Here is a 25075-nt window from a genome sequence, read left to right on the forward strand (position 1 = left end):
AAAAAATATGAACTTACTTATTTTGTAGAGAAATAAGCTGAAATCAACATACCAAAAATTTAGGGAACCAGTGGCATACAGTACTTTTCTCCTTTGTACTTTTTTAGGGGCAATTTCAAGAAGCATTATTGAAAGCTTTTTACTGTACTACTTCAGAATTAGATTTGGAAACAAAACCTTCCTGTCTCTAAGGAGAACAGCAGAACTAAGAGTGATTTGTCTGGACTGGGTCTAATCTGCAGTGATTGGGTTCCTATTCATTGCAAGGACTCTCTAATGGCTGCCTCCAGGCTGTGCCACCTGTTACATAACAATTTATTGTAGCAGAGAAATGCTAAAATCACTAGAGGCTGGACTTGGCCTGTTAAAGTGTGAACAATAGAGTGTGACAATGTGTGTTCTTTCTGAAACAAATAGGAATAAAGGATACATTCCATTCACCGCTTTCATGATGAGACTTCTTTTTTTATATATAAAATAGGAATTGACATTTCATCTACAATATAGGCCAGACAGAGACACTTCGGAGCAGAAAGATGCAGGCTCTAAACCTCACTGTGGCATTAAGGAACTGTGCAACCACAAGCTAAGGATTTAACGTTACTGCACCTTGGGTTCTTTAAACAGAGTTTGGATGAGATCATTAATTTTTAGAGCTCCAGTGCTAAGTTTCAGATCTATTCTAAAATGATCAATTTAATCTACCTATCATATACATTTCAGTATTTCATCTCAATGTTTATTTTTAGTATTCTTTTAATCCTCATTTGAGATGAACTGGAAATAAATATTGCCAATATGAAATTGGTTTGCTGCTTTAATATTACATAAGCCTCAAAATATATTAAGTATTTAATATTCTTTTAAATTTACTTCTGCTCTAATGGAAAAATATCAGGTTTGCTTTTAGCTTATATCGTAGTCTCCCCTCTAGAAAAAATGTATGAACTCTACAATCTTGGCCATGTTCATTTCCTCCCAACTGTCAAGTTATGTCTTTGTTCAGGCTGCTATAACAAAAATACCATAGACTAGCCAGTTTATAAACAACAGAAATTTATTTCTCACAGTTCTGGAGTCTTGGAAGTCTAAGGCCAGGGTACCAGCATGATCAGGTTTGGTAAGGGCCTGCTTCCTGGTTCATACATAGATGGCCATCTGTTTACTATAAACTGATATGATGGAAAGGGCAAGTAAACTACTTAAGGTGTCTCGTATGAGGGCACTAGTCCCATTCATAAGGGCTTCACTCTCAAGACCTAATCCAAAAGCCCCACCTCCTAAGACCATCACATTTGGTATTAGGCTCCATATATGGGGAGCCGGGGAAGACACAAACATTCAGTCTATAGCATGTAGCTGAACAAGAATCAAATGTTTTGGTGTGGTTAACACCTAATGCTTCTCTAACTCTTTAAACTACCAGGACTATCACTGTTTTACGATTGAGTTAACCAGGACAATGCCTTGAAAGTAATAAGCAGGGGCGCCTGGGTGGCACAGCGGTTAAGCGTCTGCCTTCGGCTCAGGGCGTGATCCCGGCGTTACGGGATCGAGCCCCACATCAGGCTCCTCCGCTATGAGCCTGCTTCTTCCTCTCGCACTCCCCCTGCTTGTGTTCCCTCTCTCGCTGGCTGTCTCCATCTCTGTCAAATAAATAAATAAAATCTTTAAAAAAAAAAAAAGAAAGTAATAAGCAATATCTGGAAAAATGAGACGCAGATAGTAGTCGACTTTGCTAAGGATGTCAAATTAGTATCAGTAATATGTGCATGATTCCTAGCCCCCACGTTGTTAAGATAGTCCCTCTATTAATGCTTAGCTATCTGGTTAAGCACATTCGTTGTTTGCCTACAGAATCTTTAAATACTGTGCTTGACATAATTCAGTTAATTCCTTATAGTCCCTGAGATATAGGTAATGTAGTTCTGGGGATTGGTAAACCTTTGTCACTAGATTTCCCCTTCACCATCATACTTTTAGGCTTTTATTGTATTGTAGATTTCAAGTTCTTGTTTGCCTGATTTTCTAAAGATGGAAGGTAGTGGGGTAAAAATTAAAGACATAACATTTTCAATATTCTGTTGTACCAGTTTTCCCACCAAATATTTTCTCTTTATTTCCTAAGGGTTTTCTTTTGCTCTTATGGGTACGCAACTTTACATTTTGTTATTTAATACTTATTCTAATCACAGTCAATAGAGAAGCAGCTAGCCTGCAGTTTCTCAAATCTCTCAAGCACACAGGCTCAAATTAACCCTTTTGTACGCTTGCATTCTTGCCAGTCATGGAATCATTCTTCATCAACAGCATACAACCAACCCCCAAATTACTCCCAAGACCTATGTGGCCAGACCTCGAATTACCACAGTTTACTTAATTTGCCCATTTTGCTGCTTACTATGTTCTGAGGAATGTTTTGATCTCAGTGCCAACCTGGAATGAAGTAGTTACGGCATTTTGCAGAGCAGAATCACATTGTGCTGATGGCCACCCTCACTCTTGTGGTCTTTTTTTGCCACAGGAAAATTGATCTCTCTTTCGCTCCCCCTCCCCCCACTTAATTTATTCTCCTCTCTTCACTCAGAATCTAAAAAACTTCTCCCCAATTTATTAACTTAACTCCTTCTTTGCCTACTAGCTAATCCTGATACCTCCCCCACCTTAAACCGTAAATGACCTTTCTGATCACTCAGTAAATAGATATAACTATTTTTAAAATTTTGATCCCATCCTCTAGATTAGGTATGTCAGCTGAGTGTTAGAAAAAATAAGCTGATGAACTAACTTGTAGCAACCAGAGGTAGTTGGTAATCAGAAATCCAAATAAACCACCAATTATGATATAACAAACTAAAGTGAAACATTTCCCGATGATAATATTTTGGGAGAGTGCAGCCACCTCGAGTAGTCCTTACTTTTTCACAGTTGATTTTGCTTCTTCCTCTACAAGGAGACAACACAAAATCTCCTATGGGTGTATGCAGGTCTCCAGAAGTAGTGGGGCAAGGCTTGGGCAGAAAGGGACAATGAGTGTGGGATTGTTTGTAACTAAGATATCACCTGTATAGGATTCTGCGGTATCTTCTGGCTGCTGACTCCATGGAAGTTTGCTAGTTAATATGTCTGTAATCCTCACCTACTGAGTTGAAAGTATCCCATCTGACAGAATACTTGGATATCCTCACTAATAAAATGGAAACTGGATTATTTTTAAAAGCTTTCAGTAGTAAAGATGTCTCCGAGCACCTTTATCTATTATTTCTTTATTTTATAAATGCAAAAGGAAAGAGATGACTGTTAGTGCATCTGACTTGACTTCTTTTTTCCTCCCGAAAATTCTTAAAAATTGTAAGTGATGGCTATTAAGGAAGTCACTTGTGATGACCACTGGGTGTTATATATAAGTGACGAATCACTAAATTCTGCTCCTGAAACCAACATCGCCCATGTTAACTAACTAGAATTTAAATAAAAACACGAAACAAAAAAAAATTAAGTTAAAAATTTAAGTTAAAAAAAGGTCAATATGATTTTCCAATTTTATAGTTTTTTAAAAAGACTGATCCCAGCACCCCAGTTTTCTTTGGAATCTCTGCTTAAATCAAATCTTAGCAAATAATGCTTTCATATTCTATTAAGCATGCACAGAGAAACACCCGATCACGTGAGGGTCATAAACAAGACATTGCAGTATGTACTAGCACATTCTCTCTTCTGTGAAGTATAAGCTCCACTACACCGAACCTCTTTCTCTGCTGCCCTGCTCTTACTCCACCTGCTGGACTTGAAAGACATTCTGTCTGGGTCTGTAAGGCTTTGGAGTCCACTATGTGCCAACGTGGAGATCGCCAACCAGAGGGACAGAGAAGTGAGGATTGAGTCTTCAAAGATATATGTAACCAGTAGAACTGTTGTTCTACACATCCACTCCTTTCTTCTTGTACCCCCAAGTTTCCTGAACTGACGGGAGGTAAAACTCTACCAAAGAGAATAGGATTTTGTGACTCACATGAGACTTCGTTGGTTTTTATCATCAAAATTCATCCCAAGTTTTCAGAGTCTGACCAAAACTCCATACAAAAATACCCAACAGATTTATCCTAATGATAACTCTTCAAATGTATCAAAAGAAGGGATTTATGCTATTATGAAGCATGGGACAGTTTTACGCATGAGATAGTCTTGGTTGCCCCAAGACTGCTTCCATGTCCTCACTATTGTAAATAATGCTGCAATAAACATAGGGGTGCCTCTAGCCTTTTGGATTAGTGTTTTGGTGTTCTTCGGGTAAATACACAGTAGCGGAATTACTGGATCATACGGTAGTTCTATTTTTAATTTTTTGAGAAACCCCATATTTTCCACAGTGGCTGCACCAGTTTGTGTTCCCACCAGCAGTGCATGAGGGTTCTTTTTCTCCACATCATCACCAACACTTATTTCTTGTGTTTTTTATTTTAGCCATTCTGACAGGTGTGAGGTGGTATCTCATCATGGTTTTGATTTGCATTTCCCTGATAATGAGTGATGTTGAGCATCTTTTCATGTGTCTGTTGAACATCTGTATGTCTTCTTTGGAGAAATGTCTGTTCATGTCTTCTGCCCACTTTTAATTGGATTATTTGGGGGGTTTGGTGTTGGTTGTATAAGTTCTTCATATATTTTGGATGCTAACCATTTACAGGATATGTCTTTTGCAAATATCTTCTCCTATTCATTAAGTTGCCTTTTCATTTTGTTGATTGTTCCCTTTGCTGTGCAGATGCTTTTTATTTTGTTGAAGTCCCAATAGTTTATTTTTGCTTTTGTTTCCCTTGCCTCAGGAGACCATCTACATAAATATTGCTACCATTGACATCAGAAAAATTATTGCCTGTGCTCCCTTTAAGGGTTTTTATGGTTTCAGGTCCTTAATGCATTTTGAGTTTATTCTGTGTATGGTGTAAGAAAGTGGCGCAGTTTGGTGGTTTTGCAACACCATTTGTTTAAGAGACTGTCTTTTTCCCATTATATATTCTTGCGTCATTTGTCAAAGATTAATTAACCATATAATCACGGGTTTATTTCTGACATCTGTGTTCCGTTTTATTGATCTATGTGTATATTGTTGTGCCAGTATCATACTGTCTTGATTCCTACAGCTTTGTAGTATTTCTTGAAATCTGGGATTGTGATTCCTCCAGTTTTGTTCTTTTTCAAGATTGCTTTGGCTATCCGGGAACTTTTTTTGGTTCTGTACAAATTTTAGGATTATTTGTTCTAGTTCTACGAAAAATGCTGTTGGTATATTGATAGGGATTGCAATAAATCTATAGATTGCTTTGGGTAGAATGGACATTTTCACAGTATTTGTTCTCACAATCCATGAGCATGGAATATCTTTCCATTTGTTGGTGTCATCTTCAGTTTTTTTCATCAGTATTTTATAGCTTTCAGAGTATAGGTCTTCTACCTCCTTGGTTTTCACCTCCTAGGTTTATTCCTAGGTATCTTACTATTCTTGATGCAGTTGTAAATGGGATTGTTTTCTTAATTTCACTTTCTGCTACTTCATTATTAATGCATAGAAATGCAGTGAATTTCTGTGTATTGATTTTGTACCCTGTGACTTTACTGAATTCACTTATAAGTATTAGTAATTTTTTGGTGGAGTGTTTAGGGTTTTCTATATATAGTATGCCATCTGCAAATAATGAAAGTTGTACTTCTTCCTTACCAATTTGGATGCTTTTTTATTTCTTTTTGTTGTCTGATTGCTGTGAGTAGGACTTCCAGTACTATGCTGGATAAAAGTGGTAAGAGTAGACATCCTTGTCTTGTTCGTGTTCTTAGGGGAAAAGCTCTCAGTTTTTCCCTATTGAATGTGATATTTGCTATGGGTTTTCCATTTATGGAGTTTATTATGTTGAGGTATGTTCTCTCTAAACCTACTTTGTTGGAAGTTTTTATCGTGAATAGATGTTGTACTTTGTTACATGCTTTTTCTGCACCTACTGAGATGATCATATGGTTTTTATCCTTTCTCTTGTTGATGTATCACGTTGATTGATTTGCAAATACTGAACCACCTTTGTGTCTCCAAAATGAACCCACTTGACAGTGGTGAATGATTTTATAATGTACTGTTGGATTCAGTTTGCTAATATTTTGTTGAGGACTTTTGCATCTATGTTCATCAGAGATATTAGCCTGTATTTCACTTTTTTTGTAATGTTTTTATCTGCTTTTGGTATCAGGGTAATACTGGCTTCACAGAATGAATTGGGAAGTTTAACTTCCTCTTCTATTTTTTTGGAATAGTTTGTGAAGAATAGGTATTAGCTCTTCTTTAAATGTTTGGTAGAATTCAGCTGTGAAACCATCTGGTCCTGGACTTTTGTTTGTTGGGAGTTTTTTGTTTGTTTGCTTTTTGTGTGTGTGTGATTACTGATTAAATTTCATTGCTGGTAATTGGCCTGCTTTTATTTTCTGTTTCTTCCTGGTTCAGTTTTGGGAGGTTATATGTTTCTAGGAATTTATCCATTTCTTCTAGGTTGTCCAGTTTGTTGGCATATACTTTTTCATAAGAGTCTCGTAATCCTTTGTATTTCTGTGGTGTCAGTTGTTATTTCTCCTCTTTCATTTCTGATTTTGTTTAGTTGAGTTCTCTCTCTTTTTTTTATGAATCTCACTGAAGTTTATCAATTTTGTTGATCTTTACAAAGAACCAACTCCTGGTTTCATTGATCTGTTCTATTGTGTTCTTTTTTTTTTTTTTAGTTGCTATCTCATTTATTTCTGCTCTAATATTTATTATTTCCTTCCTTCTACTGGTTTTGGGTTTTGTTACACCTAGCTTCTTTAGGTGTAAGGTTAGGTTGTTTGAGATTTTTCTTGCTTCTTGAGGTAGGCTTGTATTGCTATAAACTTTCCTCTTAGAATAGCTTTCGCTGTATCCCAAAGATTTTGGGCTGTTGTGTTTTCATTTTCATTTGTCCCCATGTGTATTTTGATTTCCTCTTTGATTTCTTGGTTGACCCATTCATTGTTTAGTAGCATGTTATTTAACCTCCATGTATTTGTGTTCTTTTCAAATTTTTTTCTAGTGGTTGATTTCTGGTTTCATAACATTGTGGTCAGAAAAGATGCATGTTATGACTGATCTTTTTGAATTTGTTGAAACTTGTTTTGTGGCCTAATGTGTAATCTGTTCTGAAGGATTCCGTATGCATTCAAAAAGAACGTGCATTCTGCTTTTTGGGAATGGCATGTTCTGAATGTATCTATTAATCCACCTTGTCCAGTGTGTCATTCAAAACCTCTGTCTCCTTGTTGATTTTCTGTGTGCATGATCTGTCCCATTGATGTAAGTGGGGTGTTGAAATCCCCTACCATTATTGTATTACTATTGATTATTCCCTGTATGTTCATTATTAGCTGCTTTATGTATTTGGGTGCTCCCATGTTGGGTGCTTAAATATTTACAATTGTTGTATTTTCTTGTTGGATTGTCCCCTCTGTGATTATATGGTGTCATTTGTCTGTTACAGTCTTTGTTTTAAAGTCTATTTTGTCCGATATAAGTATCGCTACCCTGGCTTTCTTTTCACTTCATTTGCATGATAAATTATTTTACATCCCTTCACTTTCAATCTGCATGTCTGTAATAGGCAGTACATCGATGGGTCTCTAAGAGGCAGTACACAGATAGGTCTTGCTTTTTTATCCATTCTGTCACCCTTTCTTTTGATTGGAGCATTTAGTCCATTTACATTTAAAGTATTTATTGATAGGAATATACTTACTGACATTTTGTTACTTGTTTTATGGTTGTTTTGTAGTTCTTCTCTGTTTCTTTCTTCTCTTACAGTCTTCTCTCGCTGGCTTTCTTTTGTGAATACTTGGATTCCTTTCTATTTTTTGCATATCTATTACTGGTTTTTTTATTTGTGGTTACCATTAGGTTTAAATATAACAACTTATACTTATAGTAATCTATATTAAGTTGATGGTTGCTTAAGTGTGAACCCATTCTTTACCCCTCTTCCTTCCACCTTTTAGGTATATTGCATCATACTTCACATCCTTTTATTTTGTGACTGATTTCTATAGATATAATTAATTTTACAGTTTTTGTGCCTCCTAGTTTTCTTTCTCTTTCTTATGGTCTTTTCCTTTCCACTCAAAGAGTCCTCTTCAACATTTCTTGTAGGACTGGTTTAGTGGTCAGGAATTCCTTTAACATTTGTTTGTTGGGAAACTCCTTATCTCTCCTTCTATTCTGAATGATAGCTTTGCTGGATAGTGTATTCTTGGCTGCAGAGTTTTTTTTTCTTTCAGCACTTTGAACATATCATGCCGCTGTCTTCTGGCCTGCAAAGTTTCTGCTGAAAAATCAGCTGATAGCCTTATGGGGTTTACCTCATATGTTACTGTCTTCTTTTGCTGCTTTTAAAATTCTCTATCACTACGTTTTGCCATTTTAATTATTATGTGTCTTGGCATGGACCCCTGGTTGAGTTGATTTTGTTGGGGGCTCCCTTTGCCTCCTCAATCTGGATTTGTTTCCTTCCCCACGTTGAGGAAATTTTCAGCTATTATTTCTTCATATAAATTTTCTGCCCCTTCTGTTTTCTCTCCTCCTTCTGGGATCCCTATAATGCAAATGTTATTACTCTTGATGGCATCACTGAGTTCCCATTGTCTATTTTCATTTCTTCTTATTATTTGTCTCTCCTCTGTTCAGCTTGATTGCTTTCTATTACTCTGTCCTCCAAGTCACTGATCTGTTCTTCTGTTTCCTCAAGTCTATTATTTATTCCATCTAGTGTATTTTTAATTTCAATTATTGAGTTCTTTGTCTCTTATTGGTCCTTTTTTATGTTTTCTCTCTCTTTGTTGAGGGTCTCACTGAGGTCTTCCACTCTTTTCTCAAGTCCAGTATCTTTATGAACATTACTTTAAATTCTCTATCAGATGTAGTACTTATCTCCATTTCATTTATCTCTTGCTGTGATTTTGTCCTGTTCTTTCATCTGGGACATATTCCTCTGTCTCCTCAGTTTATCCAACTCTCTTTGTTTCTATGTGTTAAGAAAGTCAGCTACATCTCCTCCTCTGGAAAGCAGTGGCTTTATGAAGAAGAGGTTCTGCAGTGCCCTGAAGTGCAATATCCCCTGATCACCAGAAACTGGCATTTCAGGAGTGTCTCCTATGTGTTGCATGTGCCCTACTATTGTGCTGAGCCTCTTTTGCCTTCAGTCATATGCAATGGCTCTCTTTGCATGTTGTAGGCAGGGTTTGGTCCCTGTGTTGTTAGTGGGCCAGTCTGGGGCCACCTTGTTTGAGGTGAGTCAAACCAGGAGTTTGCCAGAGATGCAGTAGCACTGAACCACATGACATTTTGCCTGTGTTGTCCCTGAGAAGCTTTCATTGATGGGTGCAGCTTGCAGTCAAACCAGAACTCTGCCCCCAGCCCAGTGGGCTTGTGGCACCATTTGTATGGTGCCAGCCAAGGATGTATTAGAAAGGGCAGGTGTGCAGGAGAGCACAGGGGTGAGACTCACTGTTAACAAAGTCTGTGCCTGTTTGCTGTGGGAAGAGAGCTGCAGCCACTCAGGAAAACTCCTGCATAGGCCTGGATGGAGAGGGTGAATCCACAGAAGCATGCAGGAGTGGAGCATGCTACTAGCAAGCTAGGTAGAGAGTGTTCATGCTGTGCTAGTTCCCACAGGTGCCTCTGTATCTAGGCTTGGGGGTGGAGGAGGAAAATGACACCCACCAGCTCTCTTTTTCTTGGAAAAGTCTCCCAAAGATCCCTGCCCCTCCAGCACATGCTCTAAGATTATTAAATAAATCTTCTTCTTGTATACCCTAGGTGGCTTTCAAACTACTGCTTCTATGCTGTATCTCAGTGGGGCTATTTGTTGTATTGTCTCTTTAAGGGTAAGGACCCAGTTTCCTCTTGCCCTCCAACTCTCCCAGAGCCAAGCGCACTGTTTTTTAAAGTTCCCAGTGTTAACCCCCACTGATTGTAAGAACTCAAAAAGTTAAGCCCCTCTGCTTTTCAAAGCCAAATGTATGGGAATTCATTTTCCCAGTGTGGGTTCCCCATACCCGGGTGTTCTTCTCCCTCTTCATGTCCACAGCGCTCACATGTCCACACTCCTGTGGGTCCATTTGACTCCCAACCTGTCTTCACCCTTCCTACCCTCTGCAGTGTGGACTGTTCTCTACATTGAGCTCTGGAGAGTCTGTTCTGCCAGTGTTCGGGTCATTTTCTAGGTTATTCATACTGATGTGGGTGTTAGCTAGGTGGATCCGTGGGACAAGGTGAGCCGATGATCCTCCTCCGCCATCTTTCCCGGAAGTCCCATCTACAATAACAATACTTAATGAACATGATTTATTGCTAGTTTCTCCCCTTCTAATCCTACATACTCTGACACTTCATAAGGAAGAAAAATTTCCATTAACTTTATTGTGAGAAGAGCCTTATTTTTCCAAATATAGAACTATAGAGGAAAAATCCAGTGTAATCCAAGTTTCTTATCTAAAGTTAAAGAATTGACAGGACTGTTCACAAAATTACTATTTTATTTTTTTAAATCCCCACTGGGTTTTATTTAGAATACTATGTACTCTGATAGCAGATAGGCTGCTATAACAAGATACCCTTAGATACAGTGGCTTAATCAAGAGTATCATGTAACAGTCCAGGTGGATAGTCCCGTAGGGGTATAATGCTCCATCATGTCAGGGATCCAGGCTGTGCCAGCTTCAACAAGTGCTTCCATCTTGAGGTCCAGAGTAGTTGCTGCAGCTCCCACCATTATGTCCCCATGCCGTCAAGAGGGGAGAAGGAAAGGGTATGTGATGGGTCTTTAGCTAGTAGGATGGGGAAATTCTCTCACTGAGAGAAAAGGGTAAGAATGGGTATTGGGGGCACAAGTCATCTCTGTGACATGTTGCAATTTATGCTTCATTCTAAATAATATTTTGAGTTAAATATGAGGCACAGAAGCATGTGCTTTGAGTAGAGCAAAGGGAATTAGCATCATTCATCTTGGAGACTTAATCTGTACAAAATACTGGAGATCTTATTGTGTAACAATATATAACTTAAACAGGTGCTGAACACTGTCCTGAGTGCTTTACGTGGATTATCTCACTTACTGCTCAAAATCATCCTGTGAGCTAGGTTATTATCCCCCTCCTTTCATGGATAAGGAAGGCGAGGCATAGAGAGGCCAAGTAAGCTGCGGCAGGCACGGCATTAGTACGTGGTAGAGCTGGTACTGGAATACAGACATTCAGGTTCCAGAATTGCCTCTCCAACAAGTTCCTGTTCAGCTGCCTTTTGAAACTGGATAGGAGGAAAGATTCTCTAAATAGTAATACCTTGAATTTAAACAAAAATTTAAAAATCAAAACAAAACCTGGAATGGTAGGCTGCCTCTTGAAACTGGATAGGAGGAAAGATTCTCTAGTGATAACTTGAATTTAAACAAAAATTTAAAAATCAAAACAAAACCTGAAATATACAATAAAACAAAGTTTAGCCTAAAGTATTGCTTTATTTTTACAATCAGGATGGTAGAGAGTAAGGAGATACGCTAGATTTATAATCAATAAATAAAACCCAGATGCATCTATGGTATTAATTTAGACTAAAGGATAGTAAAAAAAGAAAAATTGATCTAAATGTGATATATTTACTACTCCTGGGAAAATAAATCTAAGACCTTATTTTCTGAATATCAGGGATTGCTAATAAATGATTTAGGTATATCCAGGTGTACTTCAGACCGTTTTTTAATCAAGAAAACCTGAAACAAGTTCATCCCAGTATCTGGGGCTTAATCTCACCCTCAGACCATTTAGGTGATTATATAGCCCTAGGTGCTTTAAATTATATTTAAATCATCACATTTATTAAATAAGAAGATGGCTTTAGAGTGTTAAAATAACACGAGCCACTCCCTAGATGCATTAGTTTGCTCAGGCTGCCGTAACAAAGTACCAGAGATGGGGTGGGGGGAGTAAAATAACAGATATTTATCTTCTCAAAGTTCTAGATGCTGGAAGTCCATGACCAAGGTGTGAGCAGGTTTGCTTTCCTCCGAGGCCTCTCTTCTTGGCTCTCAAATGGCTGCCCTCTTCCCATGGTGGGGGTGTCTCTCTGTGTCCTAATGCCTTCTTTTCATAAGAAAACAAAAAAGGTGAGGATTAGGACCTCCCTAGCAGTGTTATTTTGACTTAATCACCTCTTTAAAGGCCCTGTCTCCAAATGCAGTCATATTCTGGAATACTCAGGGTTAGAACTTCAACCTATGAATTGGGGAGGGGGAGGAGTCCATAACACAGAAACACTCTGGAAACACTGAGGCTGCAAAATCAATTTGCAGCAGTGAAATTTCAACATTTGACTGCTCCCATCCTACAGCTTTGGCCAAAATAGGATAGGGTACAGGTGGTAGGTTTCAGTGACAGTAAACCTCTCCATCTAAATATTTTTTTGCAGCCTTACTAAATTCAACATGAAAGTTATTTAAAAGAGTATCTTGAACTTGCTATTGCTGACATTTTCACCAGCCAGGCAAGAGGAAAAATCAGTGTGACACTGGCAGATGTTTTGCTGAAAAGATCAAGTGTGGTTGAATGAAGTGAGCATGACAGGCGGGTCTTACAGGGGCTCAGAACAACACTAGGTCTCTGGCCAGAGAAGAACTATTAGCCACAGAAGAGCTGGAAAAATACAGGTCAGTGTTCAGTACAGATGAATCCCTTTTCTAAAGTCGTATCTGCAGAGAACTTAAAGTGTGGCAGCAAGAGAAAACATTTTACCTCTTTTGGGTTATGGCAGTGAAATAAAAAAGGATAGGCACCTTGCCAAGAAAGATTTGAAGTATTCTGAAAATATCATCAAGGGAATGTATTCCATTGTCTCACAAAAATATTCTTTATGATACTATTTTTATTTTCTTGACCACTATATTTCATTATAAATCTCTCTGGAAAATGAGAAGAGGAAAGGGAAATTATGGACTTTATGGCTTGTAGGATTAACATGGAGGGTAAATGAGAGAAACCATAAAGTCAAAGGGCCCTCATGCAATTTTCTAAAAATAATCTTCGGATCTATGCAATTTTTACAAATTGTGCTTATCTGGCTTGGGATGAAATGTATTTTAAAAACTTTGGCATAACATAAAATGAACATTTTTGTTTGTTTAAAAACTGAGAAAAGCTGTGGTACGATTAGAACAGACTACCTCAAAGATTTCTACGTGGTTATGACAACTTTGGGAGCGTCCGACACCAACAAAGGGGAACTGCTGGATGCTTTCTTTTAAAGAATGATTTTTAAAGCCCTTTGATAATATTTCTATATCAGATTGTATATACACAAATTACACACAACTTCATGTGGGTAGTATTGGCATTGGGAAGACCAAGACCTTGAAGTCATTAAGAACATTTATAAATAACAATACAACAGCCACCCAAATGATAGTAACGGTACACCTTCAGAACATGAGAGGAAAGGCCCCTCGGGAGCCTGCCCTGCCACCACCTGTCACCATTCACAGAACTCTGGTCATTCTGGAAAGCTAGTTTTCTCAAGGGACTATGTTCTTTATCATGTCAGGACCTTTAAATATGCTACTCTCTTAGCCTAAAATACAACCCCACCCCCATTCCCTATCTGCATGGAGTTAAAATTTCCTTTTAAAGTCCCTTGGACACCAGTCTCGTCTCAGCGTATCTAATACTGTCAGTTTGACTGTAATTGCTGCTGCTTTGTTTGAACACCAGATAAAGTGGTTGGTTGGTTGGTTGTTTAGTTGGTTAGTTGGTTGTTTTGGTTTTTTTAGGAAGCCTATTTTAGAGATCATCATAAACACCAGATTATCTTCGGAAACTGAAACAAAGTAAAGGAAGAGAAGATTTGCATTTCTCACCTCATGGTCTCCCTAAGTTACATGTTCATTTAGTGGCAGAGCGAGCGCAGACTCACACTCACTATTTAAATTGTTCCTTCTCTTCCCTTTCTCTTCCGCTCTCCATATTATTGAATATGTACGTAAGACAAATACCTAAAGCTAAATAAATATAAAATAAGTCCTCTATGTCACACTTAGACTACATCATAATTAAACTTCTGCTTGTCAGTCTGTCCTGCTAGACAATGACATGGCTGGGGACAGGGCCTCTTTCCTTTCCACGCTTCCATATGCAGTCCTGGACCCAAAGCACTCAGAGAACAGTTTGTTGAGTAAGTAAACAAGGGAACGAATGACCAAAGCATATTAACTACAACAATTTTTCTTTTTAAAAACATAACTGGATTTTGTCTCTGTACATAAAAAAATAATAATTTTTATCACTGATTTCAGTTTTGTTTTCAGGGTAACCAAAAGACTGCATCTACTCTATAGTTTCTCTTCGTGAGCTAATAGGATATTACTGCATTTATCTTTCAGATCCGAACTGTTTAATCAATTAAGTGCTATTCTTTTACTGATTTTTCCAATTAACTGATGAAATTGACTATTCATTGGGTATTAGAGAATACTTTGAGGGAAAGATGATTTATCAGACATTATCTATGTTTATCCACCTTCCCAACCAATAATATTAGATCTAAAAATGTTATGTTTTATCTTGTGCATTTAATCATTCCCATCTGCACAGAAACGGGCTCTAATGGCACATATCTTAAAAACTAGACAACCTCCACATATCCTATACAGCTCTCCAAATACTACCTCTCAATCACAACAAACCTTTTCAAAATAGTCATAGGAGCCCCCTCTACTAACTCGTCTCTCATTCTCTCTTCTGACTGGCCATTCCCTTCAGGCTCCCAGCCTTACAGCTTCACCAAATCTATGCTTGAAATCAGTCATCTCCAGGGAGACGAGCTCTATCACCACTTCTGTATCTGGTTTTTTTTTTTTTCTTTTAAGATTTTATGTATTTATTTGAGAGAGAGAGCTCAGGCACTAGCCAGGTGGAGGGGGGAAGGGAGAGGGAGAGGCAGGCTCCCCATGGAGCACGGAGCCCGATGTTGGGCTCAATTCCCAGAACCCTGGGATCATGACCTGAGCCAAAGGCAGGCACTTAACCGACTGAGCCACCCAGGCACTCTGTGTCTATTTCTTACTAAAATTCTAAGTAGTGAACAACACTTTTTTTTCTTTACTCGTAACACTTTATTCTTCTAATTTCTGCACATGACACTTAATTTCTCCCCATGCCTTAAAACGTCTTCCTTTCTAGGCTCCTTAAGAGTCTTGACTTTCTTCTGGACCTCTAAATATGGAAAATAGCCTAAGCTCTATTTTGTCTACTCTTTTTATTTCTATCTATACTTCCTCCTATAGTACTACATTAAGTACTATAGATTTTTAATTCCATCTGTATGCCAATATATCCTGTCCGTCTATCTACCGACTGACCTATTTCCAACCCTAACCTGTCCCTCGTGGTCCTGATCATACACACATTTCCTACTTTACTGTCCACATGGCTATTCAGGAAGCCCTTCAAACTTCCAAAAGAGAACTCATCATTTCCACCACTCACAATGAATTCCTCTTCCTTTTCAGTAAATGACACTACCATTCAACTAGTTATCCTAACTAAAAACCTGAAAGGGAATGAATTTGTTCTTTTTTTCTGAACCACCTAGACGTCTAATAGAGCAAGTGCTGTCAGTTCCACTTCAGAATATAATCCAAGTTCACCCTCTTCCCTTGTCTCCACCACNCTTTCCCTAACCTAAGCCACTATTTATCTCAGGTAGGGAAGTAGCTTTCCAGTTCTTCCCGTGCTTCCACTTCTAGTTCCTACAACTCCTTCTCCACACAATAGCTAGAACAATCCTTGGAAGATGTGAATCAGACATGACCCTTCCCTGTGGCTTCCCATTATACTCAGCACAAAATCCAGGCTATTTTCCAGCAGGTCATGCCCCACCAGCTCCTTCAGCCTCTCCCACTCCATCTTCTCCTCATCCATCTTACTTCAGCTTTTCAGAGCTTTCTCAGACAAGTCAAGGACGGTCAGTCACTCCTCAGGCTCTTGCACTTGCTCCTTCTGCCCGGATAATACTTCCTTCAGTTCTTTGCAGAGTTTACACTCTCAGAAGTGGCCTTCTCTGCCCAGTGGATTAAAAGTAATTCACTCTACTGGGACAGTCTCGTCTGCTTTGTTTGTTATTTTTCATGATGATTACCAGCTCTAAAATTATCATAACTTACTTGTTTTCATTGTTTGTTATATGCAGTATCCTGTCTTATGACTGTCGTAGCTCCAACACCTAGAAAAATGCCAGTTAGACTGTAGGCACTTGCTGCTTAATGAGTATTTACAGAATGAATTAATATATCAGTGGGGATGTTTCTAGACATCTCATTATGAAAAGAAAAATAATATGTAAAGGTGACACATTCTGGAACATTCTATAAGGGAAAGTTTATTCTTCCAAAGCAGGGGAAAATAATTGTTTCTAAATGATATGGATTTTACTAATTTTTCCATATGTTTGTGAATGCAGAGTATTAAAATAGGCTAGTTTTCTAATCCTTTTGTTCTTCGTATAATGCTTGGGACAGCAGTTTCAAGTCAGATTTCATGTCATAATTTGATAGGAGACTTCATGTCTTAACCAGGTTAATGATTCTTCAATGGATACAAATAATTGTTAAATAATGGTGATACCATTTAGTGGTTTAGTGTATTATATTGGTATTTTTAAAATTACATATATGGAACATATATTTATGCTATAATCACAGCACAGTACAGAGATAGATACAGATAATTATATACATTTGTACTTGTATAGACTATATGTGCTTTTAACAAAAGTTTTAAATGAATTTGTAAGCCCGTATGCGAATGTGTACATGAAAATACCTGCGTAGCTAAACCATTGTTCTCTCTGTCAAATGAGATTAGACTTTGTGTTTTCCTAAACTGTGGTATAAAGGAATGGTCACAAGACTGAGGTTCAGAAGATCTAATCCAGCTTCCGCTGCTCACTAGCATGATGGTGAGCAAAACTTTATACTCACTAGAATGTACGTTCCATTGGGGCAGGGATCTGTCTGCTGTGTTCATTGCTGTGTCACCAACATTTGGAAAAGGCTGGGCTCAGTGTAAGTGCGGAACAAGTATTTGATGCATGAATTCTAATTCTCCAAAATTAGTTTCCACATCTACAAAACAAAGTTCTTTCCAATCCATGCATTCTAAATAGTATTAAAGCTGTTGTGAATTTAAATAAGACAAATTCATAGCTAGAACTGTTTATTCCATTTTCATCTAGGCCTTTACAAAATTGTTTAGTTCTAGCTCTTTTCACTGAATGTTTATTAACATGAATAATACAAGAGCTAGGTATCAGTCCCTAGTTGCTGTCTTCAAAAGGACTAAAACTAAAACTTTAAATTTAAAAATGTATTCCAATTCATAAAATTAAGTAAGTATAAAAGAAAGTTCAATAACCAGCTTCTCAGATGTTTTCTCAGAGTGTGTAGCATTTACATTTGGGAAGCTATGAAGTTATAAAACTGCTCTAAGAATGTTAGGACACCCTGGAACATACCCTTCTTTAAGAATACTCGATGTCCCAATTAAATAATGTAAACAACAGACTCTTCACTTTTAATTTTTTCAATCATTGCACAAATATGTAACAAGTGACAACCACATGCAACCTGTGTTAGGAAACGATAGCCCACCTGATGAGCCTGTCTGCACCTGTCACCTGCACTGCCAGGTACTCATAGGGCCCTGAGATCTCTGGCAACAGACAGAGCATTTTGGCCAGAGTCAATATCAACATTGGAAAGACTGCAGAGGCAAGCTGTGCACTACTGAGAAGACAGTGGCCCCCTCCTGACCACCATTATTCACAGCCTCCCCCCCACAGTCACCAGGACCAGTCCCTCCATGAGTGTTACTTCCCTGTTCCCTCACAGCCTGTGTTCTCACTTCCTCCAATGAGACCCTTAGCCCTTTATAATAAAACCAGTGCTGCCCTATCCTGTCACTCTCTATCCCCCCTTATTCTGCCTGGTATTTTTTCCATAGCACTTATTACCAAGCATATATTTATTTGTTCATTGCCTTGATTGTACACACACTAGAATGTAAGCTCCGTGATAGCAGGAAATGTGTCGTTCGTCAGTATATCCCCAGCACCAGAACAGTGCGTGACACAGAGTCGGTGCTTAGTAAATATTTGTTGGATGGATGGACAAATGAAAAACTGAATGAACGAATAACCTGAACCTCCCCGCTATGATCCTCTTAACTGTTTCTCCTCCCGTTTCCAGCATCACCTCACCATTTAGATTTAAATTTTGCCCTCACTTTTCTAGCTGTGATAGTCCTTGTTCTCAACAAGAATTTGATGTTCCACCCTGGGTTTCTTGCCTCCTGCTGCTTTGGGGAAACATTTGCATAATTCTGCTTAGCTCCCTTTGGTAATACACCCTTGGGGCTTGCCTTTATCCCTCAAGTGGAATCTAGCCAGTATGTGGGCGTGAATGAAATGTTGCTCTACCATAGTGACTTCATAAAGGAACTACATTTGAGAAGGAGGCACAATAAATATAAATAAATAAATAAATAAATAAATAAATAAATAAATCCAGCACTAGAATGTCCATAAATGAAGTCACTGCCTTCAGTAAGTGTACAGTTTCTACAATGATGAGTCAAATAGGCAAGATAGAGACTAGAAGGGGGAAAAGTAGAGAATCCCTGAGCCTTACGTGGGAAAATGGGTGCATCCATATGACTGTTGGTAGGAGCGATTTAAATTACTATAATGTTTCTAAATAGCAATTTAGAAATAGCTATTAAGACTAAACAGATTCCTACCCTTTCACTAGCATTCAACCTCTAGAAATTTGCTCTATAAAAACTCTCCTGTAACAACTGGAAACATCCCAAGTGCTTATCAATAAGGAGATGGCTTAATTATGACACCACCTCACGGTGCAATCATTTAAAAAAAAAAAAGAGGCATGTTTGTATTATAGTTACATTATACAGAATGAGGAAAATGTGTAATCTTGTTACTGAGTTTATACCAATGTTCCAGATACTAGGGATAACAGTGCATAATATTCACAATGTCCCTCTCCTCATAGAAATTCTAATTGGGGAAACAGACAACAAACAAATAGAAGTTTAATGGCAGAGCAGTGCTGTAAAGAAGTATCCAGCGTGGCAAGGAGGTAGAAAGTGATAAGGATCAGAAAAAGCCTCTCTGAGGGGGTGACGTTGGCACTGAGACCTGAATAAAGTGAGGGAGGCAGGCAAGAGAGTCAGAAGGGAAAGACAGGAAAAGGCCCTGAAGCAGCATGCTTGGAATGTTCAAGAAAATTCAGGAAGACCACGTGACTGGAGAGCAAGGATCACGGGGATGAGGGGCAGCATGTGAGATCTGAAAGGTGGCCAAGGACCAGGTTAGGGAGCATTTTATGGACCATAGTAGCAATTTTGGATTTTCTTTTAATTTTGGTAATAAACCAGCACGAGCTCTTGAGCCAGGGAATGACATATTCAGATTTATGTTTTTAAGGAATTGCCGTGGCTCTTATGTAGAGAATATTCAGCATTGAGTCCATATAGTGTAACCAATTATTTTTTTCATTAGACAATCTACAAAAGGATTGCAGTGACCAAAAATGGGAGGAAAACATGCAGTCTTTCCTGTGGTTTATCTAGGAGTGTTTTGGGGCACCTGCCTCTGGGAGGTTTTACGAGGTTTAAGGAGTTTATGTGTGTATACACATATATAGACGCATATAGAGCGTTTTTTCATACATTAAAGGGTATTAAATAATACTAAATGAAAAATTGAAAGAATACCAGAAACATATCAAATGTGTAGATGGAAAAAGTGTGCAGGTACTAAAAGTCTAAGAGTTTGTCTAAACTTTTGATACTGTTCTAATCCAATCAGTGTTTAGAATTTCATTTCCATGCTGTGAATAGAATGCTGGTTTGTGCCTCTCAAAGTGGCTTGAGGAAGTTGCTCTGAACTTAGAGTTTATCAAGAAAATGATCAGCCATTATGCAGAAAGACACTCACACCCAAACTGCCAGTCAGACGCCATGCAGTCGAGGCAACAAGCCATGAGAGCCGTAAAGGCTTGGAGTTAAGATAATCCTTGTTCTACCTGCATAGGTATCCTATGTGCCTTCTCAAATGAGAATGTGTATGGTAAAGTGTTTCATAAATCATTAAATAAAATACTGCTGTTTCTCTTTATGAGATTGCTGATACGTGGCCAAAACTGATATTTTTTCATGCTTGGTTCCCTGTGCCTCTTCTCCTTTAAAGGACAAGGCCCATTCATTTAGGTCTGTTCCCACACACTTGGAACACTCCAGATTGGGGAAAAACCTTTTAGGTTGTTCAGTATTATCTTTCCACATAGTGCGTGCAGTTCAGTGCCAAATCCAAATTTTTACCGCCGTTGATAACTTGAGCAGCCATATTACACCCAGCTCATTGTGGTTCATTGAGATTCAGGCGGTCTCTGGGACCCAGGCAGGGTCTGCCCTCCACTGCTACCCCTCTTGGCCAAGGCATATGTTGGCCAAGAGATTTAGCTAATCAGATTATTCTCTTAGACTCTTTTTTTCTGAGTAAACTTTTAATTCTATGCATAATTGTTTTATTTGCAGAATCCAACAATATTCAGGGAAAAACAGTCTAAACAAAACTTAGAGTTTCTTTTACTCTCTCTTGTCAGAGTCAGGCCACAAGAAGTTAAAAAGTACCATCCAGAGAAGCACAGAAACAGGAATGGCAGCCGAAATGAGGAAGATGGTAAGGCAACCAAGTCGAGAGTCTACTGACGGCAGCATCAACAGCTACAGCTCCGAGGGAAAGTAAGTGACGTCAGCACCTCTGTATGGCTTTAGAACCACGGGTTGTGTGGTCACAGGTAAAACAACAAAGCCGCCAGCAGTGACGGTGCAGCTTCTCTGTTTAACTAGGAGTTCAACCCTCCATGCTTTAAAACAGGCGTACCTCTTACGACACGGACACAGGGACACACCTCAGCACCTGGTCCCTCAGACCTTTCAAAGGTGTGAAGAAAAGCTGGGTTCACATGAATAAACTGATCTCCATCATCCAGGAAAGCTCACAATAGTCCGTTCCTGGGTGTGTGGTGTAGAAATGCTACATTTAATGGATTATTTCATGTGGGGAAACTTGTTGTCTGGCCTAGTCACCAAAATCTGAATGAAAATTTAGAAGTGAGAACTGATTTCCCATATTCCTACTTTTCTCCAAAAACTATTTTTTGTTTCTGAGTTTTTGGAAGTCTAACACTCTCATAATAACAATTTAATTGTTTTTGTTTTTAAAACATCACTAACTCATTTTTATCTTAGGAAAAAAGCCCAGAATTTATCTTTCTCATTATTTTTCTGGTTAAAGAGTGTTAGTTAATTTTGTAATTAATTAATCTTAGAAATATATAACTAGATTTGTGTTTTGCTTACTTGCTTTTACATATAGGTCCTGAAAAAAAAAACCTGCATTTTTCTATGCTTGAGAATTTTTCTGATAAAACTAAACTTTTACTGAGGTGATAGATCTTACAATTAAGTAATCATTATTCTGCAGCAGGTTACTTGGCGATTGTGTACAAATTTTCTATAATTATTCATTTATTGCCATTCAAAAATCTCATTTACCCATCTAATAATAATAATTTATTTATACTGGCATTTTTAAATTTTGTTCAGAAAATGAGATAAAATTATGCCAACTTAACGTTCATGATATGCTTTCCCATTCCCGAAACTAGTAAGTGTTTGTTTAATCAAATGATTGGTATGCATGGTCCCAGCAAGATATAGCTAAGAGCAAAAATCAGCAGCAATGGAAGTTATGGAGATGAAACTGCTGGCAAAATGCCAATATTTGATGAAGTATTATAATACAACATGCAAATGAAAGGAGACATTATTTCCTGATGTAAACTAATAAATTAAATATTTACCTCCACTGTGGATAAGCAACTTAACCTCTTACAGATTAATTTTCATAGTCTCTGGATGCAATCATAGTATGTGCCCTCTCTAATTCCCTTGACTGTGAGGAAATAATATGTGAGAAAGCACATTGGAAACAATAAATCCCTATAGAAATGTGTTCATTCAAAAAACGCTCATTAAAGTCCAGCTACATAGCAAGCATGGTTCTTGTTGCCCAGGATACATCAATAAACAAGAAGAGCACAGTCACTCTCTGCTTATGGCCCAGGGAATTCGGGCAAGCAAGGTGTAGTAAGAAACAGACATAGTCTGGTGGCACCTGGGTGCCTCAGTCAGTTAAGCGTCTGCCTTCGGCTCAGGTCATGATCCCAGGGTCCTGGGACTGATCCGGCTCTCTGCTCAGTGGGGTGTCTGCTTCTCCCTCTACGTCCTCCTCTGCCCCTCCCCCGACCTGTGCATGTATGAGTGTGCACGGGCACACACGCACGCTCTCAAATAAACAAATAAAATCTTTAAAACAATGCTTTATTAAAAAAAAAAGGAAATGGACATAGTCTAATCAATTCTTTTCCATTTGAACTAACTGAAAATCTCAGATAATATAAAAATGTAATTCATTAAAAAATGAATGAATTAAACATTTTTACTTGTAAATAAGAATTTGTACTTTGCTAAAACATTTATTGAAGAAATTGTCAAGCATTTTTTTTAAATTTAGCATTAATGTTACTTAATGTTCATGAACAATTATTTATGTATAAAGTTCATGATATAAAAATTTGCATCTTATATTTTATGTCAGCAATATATTTATGTAGGGATTTGTATTTGTAAATGTCCAGAAAACTTAGTATATTAAAAACTACAACTAAGCTCTCCTGAATAGAATATCAGTTAAGAGTTAAGAACATACCTTAAGAGTTTATTTAGATCTTTTCTCAATCAGTGCTGAACTTCATATACTTGGCTTAGACACAGTGAATGCAAAGACTCAGTGTAAACTGCCTAATGTTTATGATTCGTGATTGGAATTAGTGGTCAAGTGGAAACTAATGAAAAGAATTCTAGGAGATCTAATGTTTTGATTTTTGTCCTTTCACTAATAGCTTAATATTTCCTGGAGTACGGCTAGGAGCAGACAGTCAATTCAGTGATTTTCTTGATGGACTGGGACCAGCTCAGCTTGTTGGCCGCCAAACCCTTGCCACCCCTGCAATGGGTAAGAATCATTTTTTTTCCACAGGAAAATTGATGTTTCATGATTGACAAAGTCATTTAAAGTATCATAGTAGTAATATAAGTGAGAAACAACATTTGAGCAAGAGTTTTGCTGGCTTCAGATGACTATTCTAATTTCTGATGTGTGTTTCTAACTTGAGACATTATGCAAAGTGAATAAAGTTAGTCATAAATCTTTGACTTATCAGAAAACTTTGTTAAGACAGTCTACTATAGACCCAAATGTAGGATAAGGGTAGCATTTCACAGCACAGAAAGAGGATGGATTATTCAGTAAAGGATGTTGGCAAAACTATTTCACTAAGCAAAAAAAAAGATGAATAAAATTGCCTCCCGACTTCAGAACTTATAAAAATATTTCATACTCAATTATAAAAGAGAACTGGAGTGGAGAAAGACACTAGAAAATACTGAAAAACACTTACATTAATGTTTCTGTGCTCTTGGAATGGGAAAGAACTTTCAAAGGGTCAAGCCAAAACCAGATAAATTGAAAACTTCTACTAGCAATATACCCTAAATTAAGTTAAAAGAAAAATGACAAAGGTAGAAAATGACATGTAACACGTGCAACAGCTATTTCCCTGAAGGACATGAGATTCCAGCTTGACAGGACCCATGGAATTCTCAGCAAAATGCATGACCATAGGTCACCACAAAGGCACATCATCGTGGACTCTCACAGCACCAGAGATTAATAGAAAATCCTACAAGTTTTCTAAGAGGAAAAATAATTCTATACAAAATTATCAAAAGTCAGATTACCGTCAGAGTCCTCAATAATAATACTAGAAGCCAGAAGACTGCTGCGTATTACCTTAAAAATTCTGAGTAACAGTTGATTTCCAAGGTAGAGTACAATAGCCAGCCAAATTATCAAGTGAGGTTCAGGCCGGAATAAAAACGTACTAACAAAAGAAAGGTCTCAAAAACCTTTTCCTCATATACAACATTGCTCAGAATGTTACTGGAGGATATGCCTCAACAAAATGAACTAAGCGAACTTAAAAAAAAATAGGAACTAAAAAAAGAGAAAGAAAAGATCCAGCAAATAAATGCTTCAACACAGGAGAGAAATGGCTGGGATACCCAAGACGATAGTGAAGAAAAATCTAAAGATAACGGTTGCAGCAAGCTTTAAACGCAGTTTGCGCTGGGTGTTGTCTGCCGCTGATGAATTGTCGAGCTCTACGTCTGAGGCCGATGATGTACTACATGTTGGCTAATTGAATTTAAATTAAACAAAATTTGTCCAAATTGTTAGAATCCATCAGATAAAATCTACAGAATACCTAATGTGTTTGATTTTATGGAAGAGGTCGACAACAGGAGAGAATAAGAGGTTGAACTAATGATATATATGTAAAAATGTAAGCAGATGCTTTTTTAAAAGACCCTTATTTAGTGCAGGGAAGAGGAAGAGCCGTCCAGGAAATGAGAAGTAGCCGTAGTATTGTAGTTCACTCATGTCTAAGTAATGTTATGTAATCGTATTATGTAGTCTAATAGGGGGATGAGAGAAAGGGTCAAGTATATGGCAGGGGTAGGAGGGCAGTGAGAGGGACTGAAGTTAGAAGTCAATACTAAGGGGCACCTGGGGGGCTCGGTCGGTTAAGCGCCTGCCTTCGGCTCAGGTCATGATCCCAGGGTTCTGAGATCGGGTTCCTTTTCAGGCTTCTTGCTGAGCAGTGAGCCTGCTTCTCCCTCTCTTTCTGTCTGCTGCTCTCCCTGCTTGTGCCCTCTCTTTCTCTCTGACAAATAAAAACAAAAGAGACATCTGGGAGCTGAGGTCTAAAACACAGTTATAAAA

The 25075-nt window shown here is 38.1% G+C and overlaps 1 protein-coding gene across 49 annotated transcripts in view; it reads left to right on the top strand.

The window, feature by feature from the left end:
• The window catches only part of RIMS1 (regulating synaptic membrane exocytosis 1), a 466474-nt gene that overhangs the window by 435440 nt on the left and 5959 nt on the right, over window positions 1-25075 (top strand). For all 49 annotated transcript variants that reach the window (XM_040643616.1, XM_040643626.1, XM_040643623.1 and 46 more), the window contains 2 exons: window positions 20769-20907; window positions 23133-23245. In XM_040643616.1, the coding sequence (XP_040499550.1) occupies window positions 20769-20907; window positions 23133-23245 (252 nt within the window). The remainder of the gene's footprint in view (window positions 1-20768; window positions 20908-23132; window positions 23246-25075) is intronic.

This window comes from Ursus maritimus, unplaced genomic scaffold, assembly GCF_017311325.1.
Source record: "Ursus maritimus isolate PB19 unplaced genomic scaffold, ASM1731132v1 scaffold_29, whole genome shotgun sequence".
Taxonomy (NCBI): Eukaryota; Metazoa; Chordata; class Mammalia; order Carnivora; family Ursidae; genus Ursus; species Ursus maritimus.